This window comes from Muntiacus reevesi, chromosome 16, assembly GCF_963930625.1.
Source record: "Muntiacus reevesi chromosome 16, mMunRee1.1, whole genome shotgun sequence".
NCBI classification, from domain to species: Eukaryota; Metazoa; Chordata; class Mammalia; order Artiodactyla; family Cervidae; genus Muntiacus; species Muntiacus reevesi.
In genome coordinates this window covers 53,790,133-53,813,739 of record NC_089264.1, presented here as the reverse complement: position 1 = coordinate 53,813,739, position 23,607 = coordinate 53,790,133, and the positions used below count along the sequence as shown (strand labels likewise).

The following is a 23,607-nucleotide window of genomic DNA, read 5'->3' as shown; positions in this document are numbered from 1 at the left end:
GAATGACAGACAGTAAAATAATTCATTAAAAAATTCAACTGCAGTTGAGCTGATAACCCATGTCCATTTACCTGAGAGCAAAAGGATATCTCCTTAAAATTTTTCTGCAACGCTATTTTTTTGGTGTCAGGACTGATGAGGTAAACTTCAGATTGACCAATCTTAAAAGACAAAGAAAGAGTGAAACAAGCTTTGCATGAACACCGAATTCAGATTTATTACACAAACTTTCTCATTTCATGACCGAGGAAAATACGGAATCAATGGCTCAAGCTCCTACTGAACAGTGACTGGATCATGCAGACGGCCACTCCAGGCCACGCTCCATTCTACAGGCTTCGGGCAGCAGACAACCGTCTGCGTTCACTGCCATCAGGCAGCAGCCTTGAGGCGAAAGGACCAAATACCCCAGAGTGAGTCCCAAAGCCTCAGGTTCCCACAGCTCCCCTTTGTAAAAAGAGAGGTCTCTGCATAAGTGAATCTCCAAGGATACAGGAGCTTCTGTTTTAAAATTTCCAGGACACTCTCTAATGATCAGAAAAGTCTTAAATTATTGTTAAAAATCTACCATCTGTCGAGTACATAGTGTGTTAGGTACTCACTCCTGCTCACCTGACTTCCTAAGAGTTAAGAGTAACATTGTCTTACAGACGAGGGTCAGCCTAACGATCTCCGTTAGCGCAGAGGACTGTGTCGCAATAACCACACATTAACTGTGCAGCTTCCCTCCCTTCCCTGCTGCTCCGCGGACCCGGGATGCTCCTCCCGCTGGCCACAGTGACATCTCTGCTCAGTGAAAATCACTGCCTTCGGAAGCCCTGCTTCCCCAGAAGCCCTCACAGCATCCTTTACTTCTCCTTGCCGCATTTATCACGGTTTTACTGAGACAATTACTCCTACAGTCAGCTGTCGGTCTCTCACTGGAATCTAAATTTCCCGTGCGCAGAGATCATGCCTGTCCTGTTCATTACTGTATGTCTAGTCTAGCATGTTGCAAGGGGCCCTGTATACAGCACTTACACAATAAGTACTTGAAAATTCGTGCTCTAAGCAGCTTTCCCAATGACACCAAGAGGTTTTGGTGGTTTGTTTTTTTTTTAAAATACAGATCACACATTACAACACCAGTCTGACTGCCAACGTAGCACTCTTTTCAGTATACTAGGTCAACCATGAAAAGAGGAAGAAATTGGCCCTCTGACACTCCATCTTGATCTTGAACCTGTATGTCTACACAGCCAGCGTCCTCATCACTTGGCCCTGAGATAGGCACAGAAATGTTACATTTAAGCACACCTTGCTCTCTTTCTAGACTCTCAGTCAGCCTTAGGCCAAAGAAGGGACAGAGGAGGCTGAGAACAATCTGTTTACCATATTGCAGAGGCCAGCTCACTAGGGAGCCAGCTGAGTCCCATCAGCTCAGACCCAGAGGACTCCCAGGATAGCAACCTTTCCAGAACAGCCGCGATCAGCCTGGAACCCAGGAGCCTCAACTGCCAGGGACAGCCTCCTGCCCGTGCCTTTCCTGGCATTTGGCTCACTGTCAGTTTATCAAATCATTTCTAGGAAAGAGTAAGCAGCTGGCTAAACTAATATTGTAGTTTGGGTATCAATTTCAAATATCATGTTATCCCCAATTACCCAGGTAACAAAGTGTAAGTAGTTTTACAAATTAATAAAAATAATAAAGAAGGGGTATTTTCCAAAATATTTTGCTTAAATATATTACTTGAAATATGGTTTCAAAAAAAAAAAAACCCTTTGGGAACCTCTTTTACACACATTAATTGATTGTTTCACATTGAAAAGATGTCTTCCCCACTGTGTGGGAGGGGGATAAAAATCAAACAGGATGTAAGATAAATTCTGTTTGTTACCCCCCGATGATTCCCAAAGCTAATGGGGACTAAATAAGGATTCTATCCAGACAAAAGAATTATTCAGAATAAAAATATACGGATTCACACATAAATCCAAAAGCAATTCACAGATAATCTTTGCTCGACTAAGCAGATTTTCTTTTGAACACACAGACCAGATTGGGGATGCGCGGGAAGCTTGATAGTATTTTACCGTGAAGAGCATAGTTCGATTTTCCTCAATATCTGTCGGCTGCACAATATTGTGTCCACTAATCAGGTGGTTCTCGATGTCGCTCTCCTCAAAAGAGCCGAAGAAACTACTACTCCGCAGGCCCGCATCCTGAAACTCCCTTCGGAAGGCCAAGGAGCGCAGCCCGGGCTGCGAGAAGGACTTGCGCATGGGCCGCGGGCCCCGCTCCCCATCCCCCGGCGGCTGCAGCGCAGACCGGAAGTGATCCGGGGAGGAGCCGCCGCTCACGTGACTGAAGCCCTCGATGCACTCGTCGATCAGGGCGGGCGGGGCCTTCCTGTGCGCCACGGCCACGCGGCCGCAGAACAGCACCTCGAACTTCTTGGCGAAGGTGTCATCGAACTCCGAAGGGCAGCGGAACTCCTCCTGGCGGGCGATCTTCCCAGCCTGCCGGATGGAGCTGATGATCTCAGGCACCTGCCGGGAAAGGAAGGAATGTCATTTGGAACCTGCTGTGGATGGGCTTCCCTGGTGGCTCAGCTGGAAAGGAATCCGCCTGTGATGCACGAGACCCGGTTCGATCCCTGGGTTGGGAAGACCCTCTGGTGGAGGGCGTGGCAACCCACTCCAGCATTCTTGCCTGGAGAATCCCATAGACAGAGGAGCCTGGCGGGCTACACACACACGTGGGGTGGCAAAGAGTCGGACAGGACTGAGTGACTAAGCCCGCATCCACCGGAGCCACTCATGCACTGCATGTTTCATCACACGGGGCCAAAGGAGAAGCCCACAGAGTCCCGGGCCAGGAGAGGGAAAGGCACGACTTTCAGAGAGGACAGCAGTATTTATTAAGCATCCCTTACAGGTCGGGGATATGCTAGGGGATTCATGTGCCTGCAAGCTTAAGAAATGAGTCCACACTCACACCAAGTTAAACCCAGGCTGGTCCCCCCACTCCAGAGCCAAACGTCCTCTCCGAGAAGCTGTCACTCTCCCTTCAAGAGGTCTGTAACCAAAACAGTATGCAGTTATTCTAGATTTCATGGCAGTACATCTTTCAAAATAAATCTTGAGATTTATTTCAAAATAAATGACAGGATGAGGATAACAAGACTGAAATTACCTTACACAACCTTTCTTCTAATCATAACATCATTACTTTCTCTAATGACAACTGATAATTTATTCCTGTTTTATATTCCCTAATAGTTGAACAGTGTTGACTACAGAGCTAGCAGGTTTTAATCAAGGACTAAGCAACCATGACAGTATCACTATCAAGGCAACACAGGGTGGCTTCTTTCCACTGAACTTCTGAAGCCTTTGGTTCCCAATGTAGTCATGATCAAGAGAATGAACAAGAGAGTCTCAAGTACTATTGCCAGGCCAATGCTACACCCTCTCATCATTAGCTTCTGACAAGATCCTTCAAAGAAGCCACAGAAAGAGACCAGTCCTCCACAGAATGAATAAGCACGTGTCCAATCATCTGGAAGACATACGGCCACAGCACTAACACAAGACAGGCGTGAATGCATTTTCATAAGGAAGGGCATAGCTTTTGATATGACCTATTAAATAACACCCAAAGCCATTTTTTTCCTTTTCGCTTTCTAGGAAAATTCAATTGAACACCCAATACCCACAGGCCCATTGTCTTTTTAACAACATTACAGAAGGAAAAGAAAACCAAACCCTTTTCAGGTTAGGTCAAAGATCAATATATATAGTAAAGGGAGGTGGTTTCAGTAGATCTGAAAAAACTTATATTCTGTGTTCATAACATAATCCGCAAAGACCCAACTCAAAAGACTTTTCTCTGTGATTTCATATCATGCACACCTTAAAGACAATCTCTGCTGAAAAGATTAAGATATATCCTTTCAAGGTACTTTATCATACAAAAAGTCAAAACATCTTTAGACATATTTTATATTTTAAAAAATTAATTCCTAAAGCATAAGACCTAAATGACACTAAGGAAGCCAGAATTTCAACATCAAGCATCCACATGATCTGAGTATTGCACAGCTTGGGCTGTGGCTCATTCCTCTACATATAAATAATCACACATCTTGCCAAGGCCTAAAAGCTATTCATAAATATAAAAGGACAGAAAGAAGAACGAAGTAGAAAGTCTAGATTTCATTCACACGTTTGCCAAACAGTCACTACAGGACCTTGGCAAAAACAGCTTCAGTTTTTCTCTCTTGGTGGAGGGGGGGGGATTCTTAAAAGATTTTTCAGGTAAAAGTTGTTTCTGTGAGCATAAAGAATAATGACTTTTTCAAAAAAGAAAAACAGTTTATGCAACTAAAAGGTGCTTTTCTAAGCAAATGGGTAAAATTATTTTATCAGGAGTCATATGAATCTTCCTAATTACTAACCCCACTCTCTGAACAGGAAATTCAAAGCTTACTCAGTCTTCTGAGGCTTCTTACAATACCCGACATTTCTATATGCTGGGTCTTCCCACTGCATCTGAAGTGAGTAATGGTGTCTTTCATTACATATCAAAGGGGAGAGAAAATGTGTGAAGTCATATGAATTTATGGTGACTCGGTAATAAAGTACAAACACAAGTAAGACACAGATTAGAGAACTTGCTTTTTCCGTCTCTTCACAAGGTCAGAAGAGGCTAAAGAGTACATCGGTCCTACGCAGGCAGAGTTGTGCTGTGGTCCTTTTCCCAGCCACCAATCTTTTTCCTATCCTTTAATCAGATTCTTCAAAAGATAATGCTTTAGTCAAAAACCAGTGCCTCACTCTCCTTGAGCTGGTAAGCTGTGTGAATATGGGTGTAAAGGAGATAACTGGGCTTAGAAAAATCTCAGGGATCCTAACAAGAATATAACAATTTCAAAATATTTGAAGGCATATTACCAAACACAGTTTCAACAATAAATTGTAAACAATTTAAAATCCAACATTTTAAAAACATTTCTGTAAGTCATTCAGGTATACGAAGAGACTAAATAAAAAGTGGGCTCCACTTATGTCTAAAGTGAAGTGAAGTGAAAGTCAGTCGTCTCCAACTCTTTGTGACCCCATTGACTATACAGTCCTTGGAACTTCTACGCCAGAATACTGGAGTGGGCAGCCTTTCACTTCTCCAGGGGATCTTCCCAAACCAGGGATCAAACCCAGGTGTCCTGCGTTGCAGGCAGATTCTTTACCAGCTGAGCCACAAGGGAAGCCCCCATTTATGTCTAATTTTGCAAAACTTTTATAGTTTAGTTCTCTTTACCAGAACAGACCTGGGTACTGCTTTTTGAAAAACGAAGGTATACGACAAACCCACAGCTAACGTCATACACAACAGTGAAAAGCTGAAAGTATTCACTCTAAGATCAGGAACAAGATAAGGATACCCACTCTCACCACTTTCATTCAACATAGTTTTAGAAGTCCTAGCCAAAGCAAGCAAAGAAAAACAAAATAAAAAGGAATCCAAACTGGAAAAGAAGAAAACTGTCACTGTTTGCAGATGACATGATACCATACATAGAAAATCCTAAAGATGCTACTAGAAAACTACTAGAGCTCATTAATGCTCTAGTAGAAATCCATAAAGTTTCAGGTTACAAAATTAATACACAGAAATCTGTTGCATCTCTAAACACTAACAACAAAATATCAGAAAAAGAAATTAAGGAAACAATTCCATTTACTATTGAATCAAAAAAAAAAAAAAAAAACAATACCGAGAAATATGCATACCTAAGGTGGCAAAAAACCTGTACTCCATAAACTTTAAGACACTGATGAAAGAAACTGAAGATAATGCAGACAGATGGAAAGATATACTATGTTACTGGACTGGAAGCATCAATATAGTTAAAGTGATTATACTACCCAAGGCAATCTACAGATGCAATTCAATCCCTATCAAACTACTAATAACATTTTTCACAGAACTAGAATAATTATATGTATAATCATATTAATACAAATACATATATATATAATGGAATATCACTCAGCCATAAAAAAGAACAAACGTTTTCTATTTGCAGTAACATGGATGGACTTGGAGGGCATTATGCTAAGTGAAGTAAAACAGAGAAATCAATTATATGTGTGTGATATCAATTTTATGTGAAGTTTAATAAAATGGGGATTCCCTGGTGGCTCAGTTGGTAAAGAATCCTGCAATGCAGGAGACCCGGTTCAATCCCTGGGTGGAGAAGATCCCCTGGAGGAGGGAACAGCAACCCACTCCAGTATTCTTGCCTAGAGAATCCCACAGAAACAGAGGAGTCTGGCAGGCTGTGTCCATAGGGTCGCAAGAGTCAGACACGACTGAGCACACACACACAAAACTAGTAAATATTTTAAAAAAACAAAAAACAACAAAAAAAAACCCCAAGTAGATCCACAAATACAGAGAACAAACTAGTGGTTACCAGTGAGGCGTGGGGAAAGGAGTAATAAAGGCAGGAGAGAATGAGGTATAAACTAATGGGCATAAGATGGACTCAAGAATGTACTGTACAACACAGGGAATATAGCCAACATTTCGTAAGAACTGCAAACGGAAAGTAGTCCTTTAAAACTGCATAATTAAAAAAAAATGAAGACGTAATGTCCACTTATGAGGAAATCCTGAATTCCCTATTCTTTATAACTCTGTCGTGGACTCACCTACACTATTACTTGTAACATAAGGAAAGTGGGTCATTTATTTCATTTTATTTCCGAATGTCATCCTAGGTATAACTGGATGCCAAGAGGCAGGGATTCAGAAGTGTGAGATGAACACAAGATAGCCCTGCCTGGGAAGGGAGTGGAGCCTGGAGGAAGGTTTGGTTAGAATCTTTACAGTAACTGAGAGGGGGTCTGCTGGGAACCTGAACTAAGCAGCAAGTACTGCAAGAGGAAAAAAAGGCGGCAGGAAAGGTTCCGGAAGGCAGACTCACAAGACCTGGTGACTACCTGGATGGGGGAGCTGGGGGCATGGGAGACTGCACGGGACTCACGGGAGAAGGCTGAGGCTCCGTTAGGGGATCTGGGGAGAGATGACAGTGAGCGCCCCTCCTGTCCACGCTGATACGACCAGAAGGACTCGAGAGCAAAGCCATGTGGCGGGCAGCTGGACCAGCCAGCCTGGAGTCCCAGACAGGAGATCTCGACTGGACACCAACGGCCCGTGTATACAGACGGGAGGTGGGTGACGCCCCGGCAACAGAAAAAGGGGAAGGAAAGGAAGTGAGCTAAGATGGGGGGTTAGGATACACCAGCATCTCGGGTGCAGAGAAACTGAGGGTCACGGCAGAGAAGCGGGAGGGCAGGCAGGCAGCGAGATGCCAGAGCCGGCGAGGGAAAAAGCACTCCTCCTTGGGGTGTGGGGCGGGGGGGGGGGGGAGGGGAGAGGCGCCGAGTGAATAAACAAGGGCTGGGACGGGTCTGCCGGAGTTGGCAGTGTGTGCAAAACTTAAGCAGGGATGCCCACAATGGCCCTCCAAAACAAGCAAGCAACTGAAAAATGCCTCAAGGTGAAACTTTCAGTCTATGAGAACGTCTACTTCAAGTTACAATATTTACTGCAAATACACAGACGCTTTAAGGGCAAATACGCTGAGGTCAGTAGCGTTTATTCCCACTGATATGATCTGGGTACTTTTAATAAAAATCTTTTTTTAGTCACAGCAATAATATCTACGTCATTTCTGACTGCAGATAAAGTAAATCAAAACTAATGGCAGCAAAAACAAGAATCTGAAAAGCATTTTGCTGAGATAAATTCACAAGGATTTCAGATTTGGTTTCCTTTAACAGTGGGCATTGCAATAAAAATGCTAACTGAAATGAATTGCCAATAATGAAGAAACAAACTCTGTTTTAAACATAAAAAATCTATTGAACTACTCTTCTGTCAACCTATTTGAGTTTATGCTTAAGGTCATTTTTACGTCTGCACTTCTTTCACAGCCAAAATAAGTTTCTTCTGAATTCACATACTAACAAATGCATGGTACAGTATGAAGTTTCTGTAGCAGGTTTGTGAATATTGTTTTATAAGTAGTCAGAAAAGGATAATCTAAGAGAATTAAAATACTCATTTCTGCAAATAAAATCCTTATTTAAACCTTTGGGTCAAATTTCTTTTTAAAGATTTGAGGATTTTAAAGGATTATAAACACACTACAAGTGTAATTTTATTCACAAGGACTTAGAAAAGAGCCCTTGAAACATTATTTAGGATGAAAAGCCATTTTACTGAACATTTACACTTGTGATTTTCTGCCAACTAGTAACAAATAAAATATTAAAAACTGTGTTTTGCCCATTGGATGAAATGTTCCCTCACTGCAAGGAGTTAAAACGAGCACTTTGAATAGAAAACAATCATTTCAGATATTATTTCCCAGAAGAAACAGACTTGTTTTGTTTTCACTGGTAATAAGTGGTCATTTGTATTTGTTGGTCATAAACAAGTAAATAGGGAAAGAAAATGAAATTAAACCATGTCTCCGTGTACCCTGTCTTATATGTCTTGAATTTCATACAAAACACTTAAGAAAACATCTTCTTACTAGTGCTCAATACTTTGATTACTTAAAGAGAATAAGACTGCTGTCCGATATTCTCGACAGGACACATGTGAGCATTCCTAACATTTGACAGTTTGGCCTATCAAGACTCGATTTGAAATAAAGATGTGGCCACACCACATACAGTGAAGAAGATGAGCCTGCCCCTGACCTGAGCAGAGGGTCAAGGGCAGGGAGTAAGAGCGTGGTCGGAACGTGTGGTTCCCAATGTGCACTGCAGACGCCTGGTCCCAGGAGAGGCCTGGCGCGGCTCCTCCCAGGGAACCGATGCCCCTGCTGCTGCTGTGAGCTTCCAGTTAGCCAAAGGTCAGATGACTGCGCTACATCTTCCTGACAGAGAGATCAGATGTGCTGTCATCTGGCTGGGGAAGCACCTGGCGTGCCAAAAACGCTGATGACCCTGGCCCCTAACGCAGCCCTCACACCCTGGGTCAGGACTGCCTCATCTGTCTAGCCTCTGGGTAAAAAAGAAATAGCGTTCAGCCGCCCTGGTTCTGATGTGACAAACTGGATAAACTCTCTTCTTCGTAGCTTTTAAACCTCACGGAATGATGCACTGCAAACACAAACCCCATTATTTCATACTATGAAATAATCATTCGAAAGTTTCCCTACAACCTTCTGGCTAAACCAACACTGTTCTACAAACACTTAAAACAATGAGAATAAAATCCAACTTACGAAGTGATTTAACAGCTGCAGGAGCTAACACAAGAAGGTAGGAGAAGATATCGCTCTAAGAGTATGAAATTGCTTTGTATGTTTTCTAAAACAGTTTTTTAAAGCTAAGACATTTTGAATGGTCAGCATAAACACTGACAGAAGTCACTAAAAGATCAACCTGGGAATATACATTCTCAAAGTCTAAACCTCTTCATTTAATGCACTGATTTGTAACTCAAATGCACACTACAGAGGCAGATAAACTTTTAAAACGAGTGACTTTTATCTAGTTTTCATCAGTCTAGATGAAGTAGTCTGTGGAGGTGAGGCCCTGGCACCTGCGGTTTTTCAGAAACATCTAAGAGCTGTCAGGGGCAGAATTCCAGATTTACCACCTGTCCTCTGTCATGCCCGGAGGTAAGGAAGATGCTCCTCACCCTGCCCACTATATCATCACACCCAAAATCCATGGGATTCTTAAGAACCTACGCAAACTGTGAACAGCAGTGAAGCAGCCCAACTCACAGATCCAGACCCTGCTTACAGCAGAGATGAACAAACTAGTGAAGTCAAAAACACAAAACTCACCCCACAGACATCTGGCAAGCTATGTATACCATTTAAGGGCAAATTTGACTTGCAAATAAATTCACTGTATTTCAGAAGTCCCAAAGTATTAAATACAGGAGAGCAAGTGCCTTCTAAGAAACACTACACTGTATTTTTGATCAAGTCTTAGAGACATCAAAATAATGTCTCCAAGATTAAGAAACATTCACAAATATAATGAACCAGCAGTTTACCATAACATTCATCCCATATTAGTTCTGCATGTTACACAATCTTTGAAAAGGGACTCTAGGGTCCCTTTTCTACAAAACAGGGGAACTAAAACATGTAAATATGCTACAAGTAACTATTTAAAAAAAAAAGCAGTTTCCTTCTCCAGGACACACGCCATAATCGGTTTCAATAAATGATACCTGCATGTAAATAAATGGAGTTAGAACAACACCCTAACACCATGCACAAAAATAAACTCAAAATGGCTTAAAGATTTAAGCAAAAAACATGACACCATAAAACTCCTAGAAGACAGCATAGGCAAAACATTTTCTGACAAAAATCGTATCAATGTTTTTATTAACTAGGTCAGTCTCCCAAGGCAAGAGGAATAAAAACAAAAACAAACAAATGGGACCTAACCAAACTTACAAGCTTTTGTACAGCAAAGGAAACCATAAAAAAATAAAAATAAAAAAGACAACCAATGGAATAGGAGAAAATACAAATGATGCAACAGACAAAGGCTTAATCTCCAAAATATATAAATAGCTCATAACAACTCAACAATTAAAAAACAACTCACTCAAAGAATGGGCAGAAAACCTTAACAGACATTTCTCCAAAGAAGGCATACAGATGGCCAGCAGGCACATGAAAAGATGCTCAACATCACTAATTATTAGAGAAATGCAAATCATAACTACAATGAGGTACCACCTCACACCAGTCAGAATGACTAGCATTAAAAAGTCTACAAATAACAAATGCTGGAGAGGGTGTGGAGAAAGGGGAACCCTCCCACACTGTTGGTGGGAATGCAAATGGGTGCAGTCACTATGGAGAACAGTATGGAGGCTCCTCAAAAAAACTAAACATAGAGCTACCATGTGATCCAGCAATCCCACTCCTGGGAACATACCTGGACAAAACTACAATTCAAAAAGATACATGCACCCGAATGGTCTCAGCAGCACTGCTCCAACAGCCAAAACATGGAGACGACCTAAATGTCCGTCAAGAGATGAATGGATGAAGACGCAGTCCATACAGACAGAACAGAACGGAACAATGCCATCTGTAGAAACAAGGACACAACTAGAGACCACCACACTAAGTGAAGTCAGCCAGAAAGAGAAGGACAATCACCACATGATACCACTTACATGTGGAATTTAAAATATGGCACAAATGAACCGACCTATAAAACAGAAACAGGCTCAGACACAGGGAACAGCCTTGTGGCTGCCTAGTGGGGAGGGAGAGAGAGGGACTGGAGTGTGGGGCTGGCAGATGCAAACTATTACGTTTAGAATGGATAAACAGCTAAAATCCTAATGTATAACACAAGAAACTGTATTCAATATCCTGTGATAAATCACAATGGAAAAGAACATGAAAAAACAACGTGTATACGTACATAACTGAGTCATTTTGCTACACAACAGAGATCGGCACGACATTGGACATCAACTCTACTTTAACAGGAGAAAATATGCCCTTTTGAAATAGTCACTGAGCAGAGATCTTCAATAAAGGACTGTCTGGTCACAGAGTTTGCATTTATCAGCAAAACAGGGAAGCCAGCCAGAGCACTGGGCACCGATAATGCTTTGTTTCCACCGAAAATCATCCAGGACCAAACATTAAACTCACTGGAACTGATTTTCAAGCTAATGAGTGCCCGTGTGTCATCTTTCCATGTCCAAATCAATAGTCTTAGAGGAAAGGAGAATATGGACCTTCTATTAAGTGACAGACACATGAGTGCTTTTCACTGCGCTCCTTTATTTCTCAAAAGCCCTTGAAAATCTCAGAGCAGTTAATAAAACACTAGTGGCCTGCAGTATGAAAATAAACAAGCTGTACTCTATGCAATGACATGGGTAAATACAAACACCACATTGAGTGAAAGCAACAGGTATAAAAGAATCACATGGTACAATTCCATGTTTGCCAAATTTCAAAAACAGGAAAAACTAAACTATGACAAATAGGAAGCAGAATAGGTATTATCTCTGGAGGAGGGAGAACTTTGAGGGGGCTATGATGGGGCCTTCTGGGCTATTGTTTATTGATCTGTTTGCCAGCCATATAAGATTACTCAAACCGTAAGTCATTGAGTATATGATTTATGTATAATTCTATTTGGTACACTTCAAAGAAAATGTTATCAAAAAGAAATATTTTTGCAGGCATGATTCAATACAACTGAGAAGGGGACAGTGGCTCAGATGGTAAAGAATCTGACTGCAAATGCAGGAGACCCAGGTTCAATCCCTGGGTCAGGAAGATCCCCTGTAGAAGGAAATGGCAACCCAACCAGTATTCCTGCCTGGAGAATTCCATGGACAGAAGAGCCTGGAGAGCTATGGTCCATGGGGTCGCAGAGTCAGATATGACTGAGCGACTAACACTTTCAACAACTAGCCCAATGTTACCCAGCTAATAAGGAGCGGAGCCAGATGGAATCAACCTGATGCCAGACACATCCTCTTCCCACCACACCAAGCCTTCACTCTGAAGTCACTCAGACATCCTAGTCCCTGGCCGGCGGGGGCGTGGGGGGTTACCTGGGGGGGGGGGGTCACATGTTCTTTGCTTCGGTTTGGGAGTTTGGGGCTTTGTTTTGGTCTTACATGGAATCCACCCCCCTTGTTTCTAATAATAATCAGGACACACAGGCCCACCTAAACCACAGTCCATGAGTGGACTGGCAACCCCGGCCCAAGCTGACCAGCACACTATCAATGACTCCACAAGCCCCACCCCCGCCACCCCGCCGGCCCAGTAATTAGTTTGGGGTTGGGTACATAACTCCATTTCAGACCAATGATTGCAAGACTTAGGTGGTTTATGGAATTGACAGGGGGGGCGGGGGGAATGTGCTATTGCTTTAGACAGTGATTCTCAAACAGGGGCAATGCTGCCCCACCCCTCCTCACCCAGGGGCGGTCGAGGCCAAGGACGCTGCTGCACACCCTACGATGCATAGGACAGGCTCCCCCGCAAAGAATCATCTGGCCCCAAACGTCAGCAGCGCCAGGACTGAGAAATCTTGCTTTTGGACTTAGTTCCGTGGGTGTAAGCCTGGAACTGCAGGCGCCATCACACATAAACGCATGCCAGAGAGTTCCACGGGAGATGGAACAAAGACAGGAAGGGAGAGAATGGAAGCAAGAGGGTGGAAATGATGGTTGAGGGCCTGGATCCAGCTATCCCTGAAGTCCTATCAATCTCATTCTCATAGCAATCATTTTTTTGATAATCCCATTTTATACTGTCACTTGCAACACAGAGTCCTGTTCACACTCCCAACATGTATAAAGTTCCAGGCTCTCAATCACGTCTGACTTTCTGACCCCGTGGACCGCCAGGGAATTCTTCAGGCGATACTGGAGTGGGCGGCCTTTTCCTTTTCCAAGAGATCTTCCCAACCCAGGGATCGAACCCAGGTTTCCCACATCGCAGGCAGATTCTTTACCTTCTGAGCCACCAGGGAAGCCTTCACCTTATGCCAAATTCTATGGGGAACACAAAGATAGGAACACATAAATCTCCTTCAGGGAACCTACAGTCTATAAACAAAGAAAATACACCAGTATGAAAATAACTAAACAACGTGTAACACCAATCACTACGGGAGCAGTAGAGATAAGGAGGGTGGGAAGACAGGGAAATACAAACTCAGTATAGAGTATACTTCAAATAAATTATTCAGAGCAAACAGGACGATTTATATATTCACCAAACTCTACCCTTCTTAGAATGAAACCAGCTACCAAAGACCCTCAGGGAGTCCAAACTGGCTCAATTTTTTTCCCTATAAAAAAAGTGAATATATAAAATTTTAGATCACATCAACAACTGCTGAGAAAGAGCCAAAGTAAAATTCATCTCTGAATGACTGGTTTACACATGATTGCTCTACCCACTTATCTCCCTGCTATGAATGATGAGAAAGGACTCACACGTAATGCAGAAAAATGAAGAAACAGGACCACAACACATGGGTTATTTGCATCGTAGCTACCCAGGGCCTCGTACACAAGTCTACATGCTTCACTCCAAGATGAGTCTGCTTTTCTCGAAAGGTCACCTCCCCCTTGCACCAGGCTGGCAGTGGGGCTGGTGCCCACCTCAGTGACGGGGCACTGGAGTGTCACGTGGCCTTGCGCTCTCTCCAGAACACACAGCCTCCTTCACTGGCCGTTAGCACAGCCCACCTCAGTGAAAAATAAAGCAAGCCAATCTCCTGGGCTTCAGCAAGATCTCTAAGGGCAGGACTTAATTTCTTAGGCAAAAGACTGGTTCCCTCCCCCAAAGGAAAAGAATGAGTAAAGCAGAGCGCCCTGTGCCCGGTACAGGGCTCTGAACCGCAGCAGCAAGCAGCAGCTGTCCCCCGGAGGCTCTGCTTGTGTCTAGAACGTGCGCAGCCCAGGGGGAGCCTGAGAGCAGCATCATGCACCCCATACAGAGGCCAGGCCGGGGCCGCTCCCCACCTGAGCACACGGCCTCATCTGTTCACCAACTCGGGGCTGTACTTCGTGTGATGGGTGACAGCCCAGGGGGAGCCTGAGAGCAGCATCATGCTCGCCATACAGAGGCCAGGCCGGGGCCGCTCCCCACCTGAGCACACGGCCTCACCTGTTCACCAACTCGGGGCTGTACTTCGTGTGATGGGTGACAGCCCAGGCTGTGCATAACCAGCCCCGGAGACTGTCTGACGGTCTCACTCTTTGTGCTTAAGGCAAAGTGAATAGTCAGTTTATCAGGATCAAGGCAGCTACTGGAAAATACAGGCTTTTCTCTCAAATTCTTCCCCTGCCTCTCCTTCCCCCCTATTCTAAGAGGAAGATAAGCATGCGTTTTTCCCTCTGGGATGCATCTCTATTCTTGGAGTCCCTGCGGCCTCCACCCCAGGCAGCACCACCCCAAGCGCCGCTATGACTAAGACACTGAAGGCTGACAGCTGCTGGGCAGAAGGGACAGAAAAGCGGGACACCTATCCCCTGCCTCTGACTACCTTCCAGGGCCAAGGTCAGGGCCTTCCTCCTGGGTCTGAGCCAGGAGCAAGCTGGCCTGCGGCAGCTTGCCTCAATAGGAAAGGGCCAACCTCCAGAACCAAGCAGCAGCAAGTACTAACTGTCTTTCCACTTTTCAATAATTCAGCCTCCTTCTAAAACACAGCAGCAGAATGTATTCTTTGGTCATCTTTCATTCCCAATAACAAGCTTAATAAATATCCACATAAAAGAAAAATATAGAGAAAGTTAAAATTGCCTATAACCCCAAGCCCAAAAATGTCACAGTCAACATTTTTTTCTTAGCTATGGTTTCTTGCATACACTAAATGGTCATTTCCTTTACTTAAAAAAAAAAAAAGAAAAAAGGAGGGGTGTGGATCACAGTGTTCTGCATTTATCATGATGGGCATACGGTCAACCCATTCTAGAACCATCTCCCTTCTCCCCATCACAGCATCAATTTCATTCACTGCAAACACTACACAATGGAAATAACAACAACAAAAAATAATAATAATCTCTTCAGGACCCAATTTCAATTATACTAGCTGTCATGAACTCTGCCCCATCAGAAGCTATTCTGGCAAATGTGCAATGAGCAGCCCAAACTTTGCATCCACTGCCGAGACCCCTAGTTGTGTCAAGAGCATGAAGTGTTTGTGCACATATGGGGAGAGGCAGGAAGGTAATCAGGAGAGATGAACATGAACCCAGTATTGCTTTTTAAGTCAAAGAGAAACATTCCATTCAGAGGAAGAAAGAGGAGATAGCCTATCTGGGAGCAAAACGGAAACAGAATAACCTTCAAAAAGATAGACAAGGTCAGCCCTAAGACCTGCCCCAGCTGAAGCCATGAATCTACTCCAGTGACAGATCCTGCAGGCAATTCTGGAATGGGAATGCCAAAATAAGCTCCAAACTCTTGCCAGTGTGAGCAAGACATCCAACTTCTTAGAACTCAGCATCCTATGTTGCAGACTGTTTTGAGGAGAAAATTAAACAATGTGGAAGTTGTTAGTGTAGCACCTACCACACATTGGCTTCCAACAAATGCCATCTGTGAGCTTCATGTTTGCCAAGTAATGAAAAGGTCAACTCTCTATTAAAGTAACAGCACCTGCAGGCAATGAGCTTGCTATTATTCCAACTGCCTTTCAGTACAGAACTGGTAATAAATGACAAAAATTTATTCTGTATCAGCTAGCCACAGATAATGCCAATCACGTTTTTTGGAAATGTGACCGAATTTCCAAATATCCCATAGGCAAGAGAACTCTCCCCCATCACACCCCACTACCAACTTGCCAGCAATCCCAAATACCTAAGAATAGCAAAGCTCTGATTCAAACGGAGCTGGAGAAGGACATCCCCTTCTCCTTCCTTCTGCCAACACTGAGGTGTCGCGAGGCCCACAGGAACAGAGTGAAATCCACTGCCTTACAAAACTACATGTATCCGTGAGTGGCAGGCAGTTTCCGCAGCACATTCAGGACAGCCCTATAAACGTCAGAGGATAAAACACCAAAACGCTTGAATGACAGCTCTGAGAGAGCGGAATTATTGTTGATTTTGCTCACTGTTATAGCCTGAAGTGTCCAGGACAGTGCCTGGCACAGAGCAAGTATTCAGTAAGTTTGCTCAATGTATGAGTGACTGCAATTAAAAATGAAAATCTAGTGATTTCAAGGTTTTTAAGTGACAAGAAATATCTCAAGTAGACCTTAGAAGAGAAACCATGATAAACCTGTAGGATCTCCAACCCAATGCCCGTGCATAGTATGCATGCAACAGATATTTGCAGAAGGAACGAATGCTGCAAAAATAGCAAACCAGAAACAGAGCCTAAATTCTTTCGGATTATAAGATTTTACTAGACAGCTGAGGGCTGCCCCTTTAAGCGCCTAAGCTATTTTTATTTTAACCATTTTTGGATAGGAATCATTTACCGTATTTTTTCCAAAGGTGATAGAGAATGTACTTGAACACTTTCTTTTTTGTGGTGAGCATATATTACAATGACCACACGAGCTACTGAGGCTGTGAAAAGCTCCGTGCTGGCATGGCTTAGGGCAACAGACAAGGTTGTGGGAATGAGAGACGGTACCTCAGCTTTTAATTACGCACTCCACCTTCCCAACAGTCCTCCCAAAACAGATGCTGGCATGCTTTGAAATGCACCCCAGGAACCAAAGCAGAAGCTCCTAAACTCACTGTGCCACAGACTCCCTCTGACAACATCTTACAGACCCTTCTCAGAGTAAGATTTGTAAATGCCAAAAAACAGACCACAAGACAATACAAAAGAATTACACCAAAAGGGAATTATCCAAATAATTATGATATAGCATTATGTGCTTCTCACCAGACTTAACTTGGTCCAGTGGCAAATGGTATAACTACTGTTAATTCAAAGTAATGGTGAGTGTATTCAGTATTTTTGAAAAATGTGTAACAACTATAATGCAATATGAAAATAACTGATTTTAGTAATGTTATTGTCACAGGAGTTGCCAGTGCTAATGGGAGGCGGGAGGGTGAGAACTCATAACTGAAGATGTTAAACTGCAGTTAGAGATTAGTGGAAACAAAGGTGAATTTTTCTTCTGTGTAAGCTCATGAACCTCCCCCGACCTCCAACTTCCATCCTCCGATTTCAGGATAAGGATCCCTGGACTAAACGAAGCAGACGGGGTGGGGGATAGGACCAGTTACAGTTAAACATAAGATCACCACCAGCCATCTCTCGTGGGACCATGGTGTGAATATATTGTATATATGAATAATAAAACAAAGCCACTGCACCATTCCAGTGCAAACCTAAGTCTAGCTGTAAATGGGAAAGCTACACCAGAAGCCATAACCATCCAAGTCTACAAAGGGAAATTACAATGTTAGGATGCAGACAAGAAGGGAAGCAAAATCTAAATGGGTTAAAACTCAAGTGTCCATTAGATAGAGTTATGGAATTAATTTCTACATAATGCAAATGCTTCATCAATATAAAAACATTACAACTCTTTTCAAATGTTGCAAAGACTCAATTTTAGTTAGATGTGATATACTGCCTAGCTGGTCCTTGATTATGACAATTTAGTCTAATATACAAACAGATGAAAATAATTTTTTACCTCAGCTTCAAGTTATCCCTGCCAATGGGAGAGTAGAAAAATATGACAAAATAAATACTTTTGAATCCTTATTTCAAGAAACTATCATTTAGACTGCAGCTCACATTTGACACTGCAAGCAAGCAGGGGAGGCTTTACTCTAGAATGTTCTTCCATCCACTCTCTACTAGCGTCTGCTGATTCTTCAGGCCCAGTTCAATCACCTCCACTCCCACGGGCCTGGCCCCCTGGTATACAGGGCACAGCCCTAACACTCTGGGCTGCGAACAGGGGCTGTTTGGTTCATTACTGTGGGCCCTGCAGGCCCGTATCAGCGTTTACTAAACACACAGACTTTAAAGTAAGAGGCAAATGAGCAGCTTTGTTCTGTTTCTCCACCTTAAGTATAAAATATATAATGTAACCTAATAAACCTCCATTTACATATGTGCGTGTTCAGTCATTCAGTCACGTCCGACTATTTGGGACCCTAAGGACTGTGGTCCACCCGGCTCCTCTGTGCATGGGCTTCTCCAGGCAGGAGCACTGGACTGAGCGGCCATGCCCCCTCTAGGGCATCTTCCCGGCCCAGAGACTGAACCCATCTCTCCTGGGTCTCCTGTGCTGGCAGGCAAGTTCTTTACCACCGAGTCCCCTGGGAATCCCCCAATTTAAATATATTTACTAGAAAATACACCAAAGTCAGGCAAGAAAACTCTACAGGTTAAAATGAAAGAAACAAACTACAAAATGACTGTTTTCAAATCTTACCCAACATCTGGTGGAGAAAGTGTGCCACCAACATTGTGTATAATCACAAACACCGTCGAGGGAAAAGCTGAACTTCTGAGACCTTCGCTGGATCGGGTGGTTTAATATCGTCCTTATGGAAGCCAACTGCGCTTCACACAGATTCTCCCACTGAATCTTCACACCAGCCCTCTGAGGAAAAGCCCACTATTTCCATTTTACGGAATCACAGACTCTTCTGGGTAAGCGCCGGGCACTGGGGCTGTCGATGAATGTGGTCTAAGTGGGGCCAGAAATGCAGTAGTTTTTAGGAAACCAGGAGCTGGAGGCCACGGCACTTGCACGGACCTCAGCTCCCTGGGAGGGGAGGGGAGGACCACAGCAGAGGAGAGGAGCCTCCAAGGAATCAGGCTGGTGGGGAGAGGAAGGGAGGGCGCTCTCCCGCCCAGCTCACAGCTGGAGAATGAACAGGTGAGGCCGGGCCAGCAGTTTCCAACAGATCAGGGGCTGCTGTGGACAGAATGGGTTTGACGGGCGAAGTGACAGGAGGAGGATGGTCCACAAAAGGATGCTGGAGTGGAAATGCCTTAGTCACCTGCCCTCACCCCCGCGGAGAGGCTCAGTCCCAGAGGCCAGGGCCTGGTCACCCCAGGGCCTGGCTCTGTTCCTCACATCAGACTGAGTAAATGACCCCATCTGAGCAGGAAGAAACGTCAGCTAGGGCGGAGGCAATACAAATGGAGAGAAAAAAATTAGGTAAAATAAAGCACGCTAGGGAAGGTAAAAAGGGGAGTGTCAGTAATTCATTGGGTGTGGGAGTTGACTGGCAGGTGGTAGAACCACCCGCAAAAACCAAGAAAAGAAAAAACCCTGACACTTGAAAAGAAATCAGAATTCATTATTCAGTCATACAACATCTCTTTTCAAAGCGACTTTATTTCTGAAGGAAAGTGGGAATTTGCAGGTAGCGTGTGCTGCAGCCCAGAGAACAAGCTGCCTCCTCCTTCACCCGGTTCGTTCTGGCTTTCTGATCCGAAATTCTGACAGATTTTTTTTTTTAAGTATGTGTATGTGAAGAGCTGTTATTTCTCTTCTACTTATTTTCAGCAAAAAAAAAATGCAATTTTAAACAGTGCTTATCACCAAAAAGATCTGTAGGAACTGCCCAAGGTTATCTCTGGGTAGCAGAAATAAGGTGGTTTGTTATTTTTGCTTATCAACATGTTATTGTTCTATATTTATGTACACTGCTTTTGTAACTTCAAAAAAAGGTTAATTTTTAAAAGAGTACATTTTTCTTAAACTTTAAGAAAGTTTAAAGGTTACTGTCTAATTTCACTAGATAAAGCCTTCCAGGGGCAAAATTCTTTGGAGGGAAAAAAAACTCTTCATGTTAAATATGTGACAGTTATTTTCAATGTAGAATTTTGGCATACATTTCTAAAGTGCCCCCAAATGCTTCACCACAGAACAAAACTTAAGTCATTAGATACAATCTAAAAACTAAACTTTCATATCCACAGGAACTAAAAACAATCAATATTCAAAAGACTGCCTTTTTATATGCATAGGCAATTATTTAAGATAAAATTGTGATAATAGAAGAACTGGCCTGTTTAATGATGCTGACAGTTCAAATTTGGGTTTCCATTAGCCCTCTTAATCAGACAGCTGCGCTACTCCCCAGGACTTGCAGTAAAATCAATGTAATTCAAATTATAACATTTGTGGATACAGTATGGAACCACCTCAACAACATCAATATTAATTTCTGTAAACACAAAATAATTCATAGCATGGGGCTATCCTCTGCATAGCGCCTTTGTTCAACTTACTGAAAGCCAAAAACCCCTGTCCACCCCCGACCTCGGAGACAAAAACCTAGGACGGCAGGCTCTGGTGCACACAACTGTGGGCTGGACCTCGGGCCCTGCGTGTCCCGTGGGCTGGAAGCCTTTGTGCGGCGTGTGACGTGCACACAACACACACGCCTGGCGGCCCAGTCACAGCCCTGTCACCGGCATCTGCGAGGTCCATGGCAGTTTCCAGGAGCGCGTTAGAAATTTAAACTTACTAATGCATGACTGCCAGACTCAGCTGCCAGAAGCGGTTCTGGTATGGCTTATAAATATTAATTACAAGTCATATTATTCATAGTTCTTAAATTCTGCACATTAGCTCTCAGAGCACTAACGGCATTCTTGAACAAAACCTGTCACGTGTGTCCAAGAATTTTGAACTTCATTCAGATGAGTGGTGGAAACAGGACTTTTCTTGCATTTCATCTCAGTCCTTTTCTTGAAATTGACTATACTCACCAAGGGGCCATCCCTTTTCTTTAACCTTGATCAATAGGCACATTAGAACTTTGGCCAGTAGAGGATATTAGTTAGAACTGAGCTTATTATATATTTCCCATCTAACAGATTTTATATTTTATGTTTCCCAAGTGTAACGATAACAATACTATTTGCTGGTCCTTGACTTTTCTCAGAAGTTATGTTAAACGACTTCAGCAAATGTTTTAAAAACTCAGACTGTATCCTAGCACAGGTTAGCTCAAAGGTGGCGATAAAGAGCTAACACTGAAACACCAGAAGTGACAAATACACCCCACTGTACATAAAGCAGATAACTAAACAACGAGGGCCCACTCTCAGTCAAAGGTGCTGACATATGAATGGGAGAGTTGGACCGTAAGAAAGGCTGAGCACTGAAGAACTGACACTTTGGAACTGTGGTGCTAAAGAAGACTTTGGAGAGTTCCTGGACCAGTCGATCCTACGGGAAATCAACCCTGAATTTCACTGGAAGGACTGACACTGAAGCTCCAGCAACAGTTTCTGGCCACCTGATGCAAAGAGCGGACTCATTAAGCTGGGAAAGTCTGAATGCAAATGGAAAAAGAGGTGGCAGAGGATGAGATGGTTAGATACCATCACCCCATCACCGGCTCAATAAACATGAATTTGAGCAAACTCCGGGAGATAGTGCAGGACAGAGGAGCCTGGAGTGCTATAGTCCATGCACGGCATTGCAACAAGTCGGACAAGATTTAGCAACTGAACAACAACCAAAGACCTACTGTATATAGCACAGGGAACTCTACTCAATACCCTGTGATGGCCTGCATGGGAAAATGATCTAAATGAGAGTGAATATATGCATATGCATAACTGATTCACTTTGTAGTACACCTGAAACTAACTCAACATTGTAAATCAACTATACTCAAATAAAAAAAAATTTTTTTTAAGCAGAGTTAAGTGGCAAATACTTTCTTCCTCATTTTAGAGATGAAGGAAATCAATCCCAAACATGTACACAAGACAAAAATGAAACAGTGCAAAGCTGCACGCAGAATGAAGTTCTTCAAGTGTCACTTCCTAACCAGCCCCAGCCCTCAGCTAACATTTCTCCTCCTTCCTAACCCATTGACCCTTCTGGTTTGTGAGAAAGAAAATCTGATCTTGCCCAAGAAACCAACCGTCCCTCCACCGGCAGTTTCCTCAAGACCAGCCACTCACATGTCACACTGAAGGGAATAAACTGCAGTTCTCTTTAAATCACTTCTAGTTCCAAAATCCTACTATACAAATAAATTGGCTAATCGAATGAAAATAATTTTTTTTTAAATCCCAATACCAGGAATGTGGTGACATGTATAAAATATCTACATAAGTTGAAAAAACCCTCAACTGGGTAGGTACCACGGGGTAGATACAGCATGCCAAAAGTTCATGTGAAAAAGATTTAGATTTCAGTTGACTGTATGCCCAGGAGAAGCCAACAGAACAGCCTGGATAGCAGAAGAAGGAAAAAGGAACAAAAAAACCTATGACAATAGGAGAAATGTTATCCTTACATTAAAGGGGCCACGGCCCCACCATCCTTCCCGCTCATCAGGCCACACAGCAAGTTTCAGTTTCAGAAGACCTTAAAAGCAGAGGCAATAAGAATGGGAAGGTGCCTGCAAATCCATGAATAGAGCCTGGGGGACCAAGCCATGAGCTTGCAGCTCAGGCAGAAAGACAGAATACATGCCACTGCCTTGGCAAGTAGGTCAAAGGGAAAAAACAAGGGCTTCCAGGTGAGACAGTGAGACAGACTTCTGCTCAAGTGTAGAAGGGTAGGGGCATCTTGGGACGCTGAGCCTCCTGGAAGGGATGGGAGCATGGCTTCAGGGCTCAGAGCCTAGGGCCGCCTTGCAGACAGGCAGCAGGACCACCTACCCCAGGCACCCCCAAAGCAGCACTTCCCCAGCTCGAATCGGACAGAGTAGCTCCTCCTCCCGCCCGCACCCCAGCAGGCTCCTCTACTGACCGCAGCTTCACAAGCCCAGACATCTTACAATCAGGAACATTCCTAGAGAACCAACACTGAGACCAAGGCTGACAAGAGATAAAGGCGCAGACGTGCCAGCCAGGAGCTGCTGCTGGGAACGTGTTCAAGGCTTCCTTGTTTCTCTCATGCGGAGGGGACAGCTAATGCGTGCTGAGACGCTTCCCAGCCTGACCTCCCATAGACTGACTCCATGATAAAGGAACAAGCATTCCACCCACCAAGCAGCAACTACAGCCTCTGAATCCAAAAGACATTTTCAAATGTGGGATTTCATCTTGGTTTACAAAGAGGAGAAAAACAAGCCCTACGGGGAGGAAAAAGGTGAAG

At 43.6% G+C, this 23,607-nt stretch overlaps 1 protein-coding gene across 8 annotated transcripts in view; it reads right to left on the bottom strand.

Annotated features, from left to right (window-relative positions):
• TBC1D1 (TBC1 domain family member 1) overlaps positions 1-23,607 on the bottom strand; it is a 227,330-nt gene that overhangs the window by 109,478 nt on the left and 94,245 nt on the right. For all 8 annotated transcript variants that reach the window (XM_065907586.1, XM_065907585.1, XM_065907587.1 and 5 more), the window contains 2 exons: positions 2,074-2,529; positions 72-161 (listed from right to left, as the gene is read on the bottom strand). In XM_065907586.1, the coding sequence (XP_065763658.1) occupies positions 72-161; positions 2,074-2,529 (546 nt within the window). The remainder of the gene's footprint in view (positions 1-71; positions 162-2,073; positions 2,530-23,607) is intronic.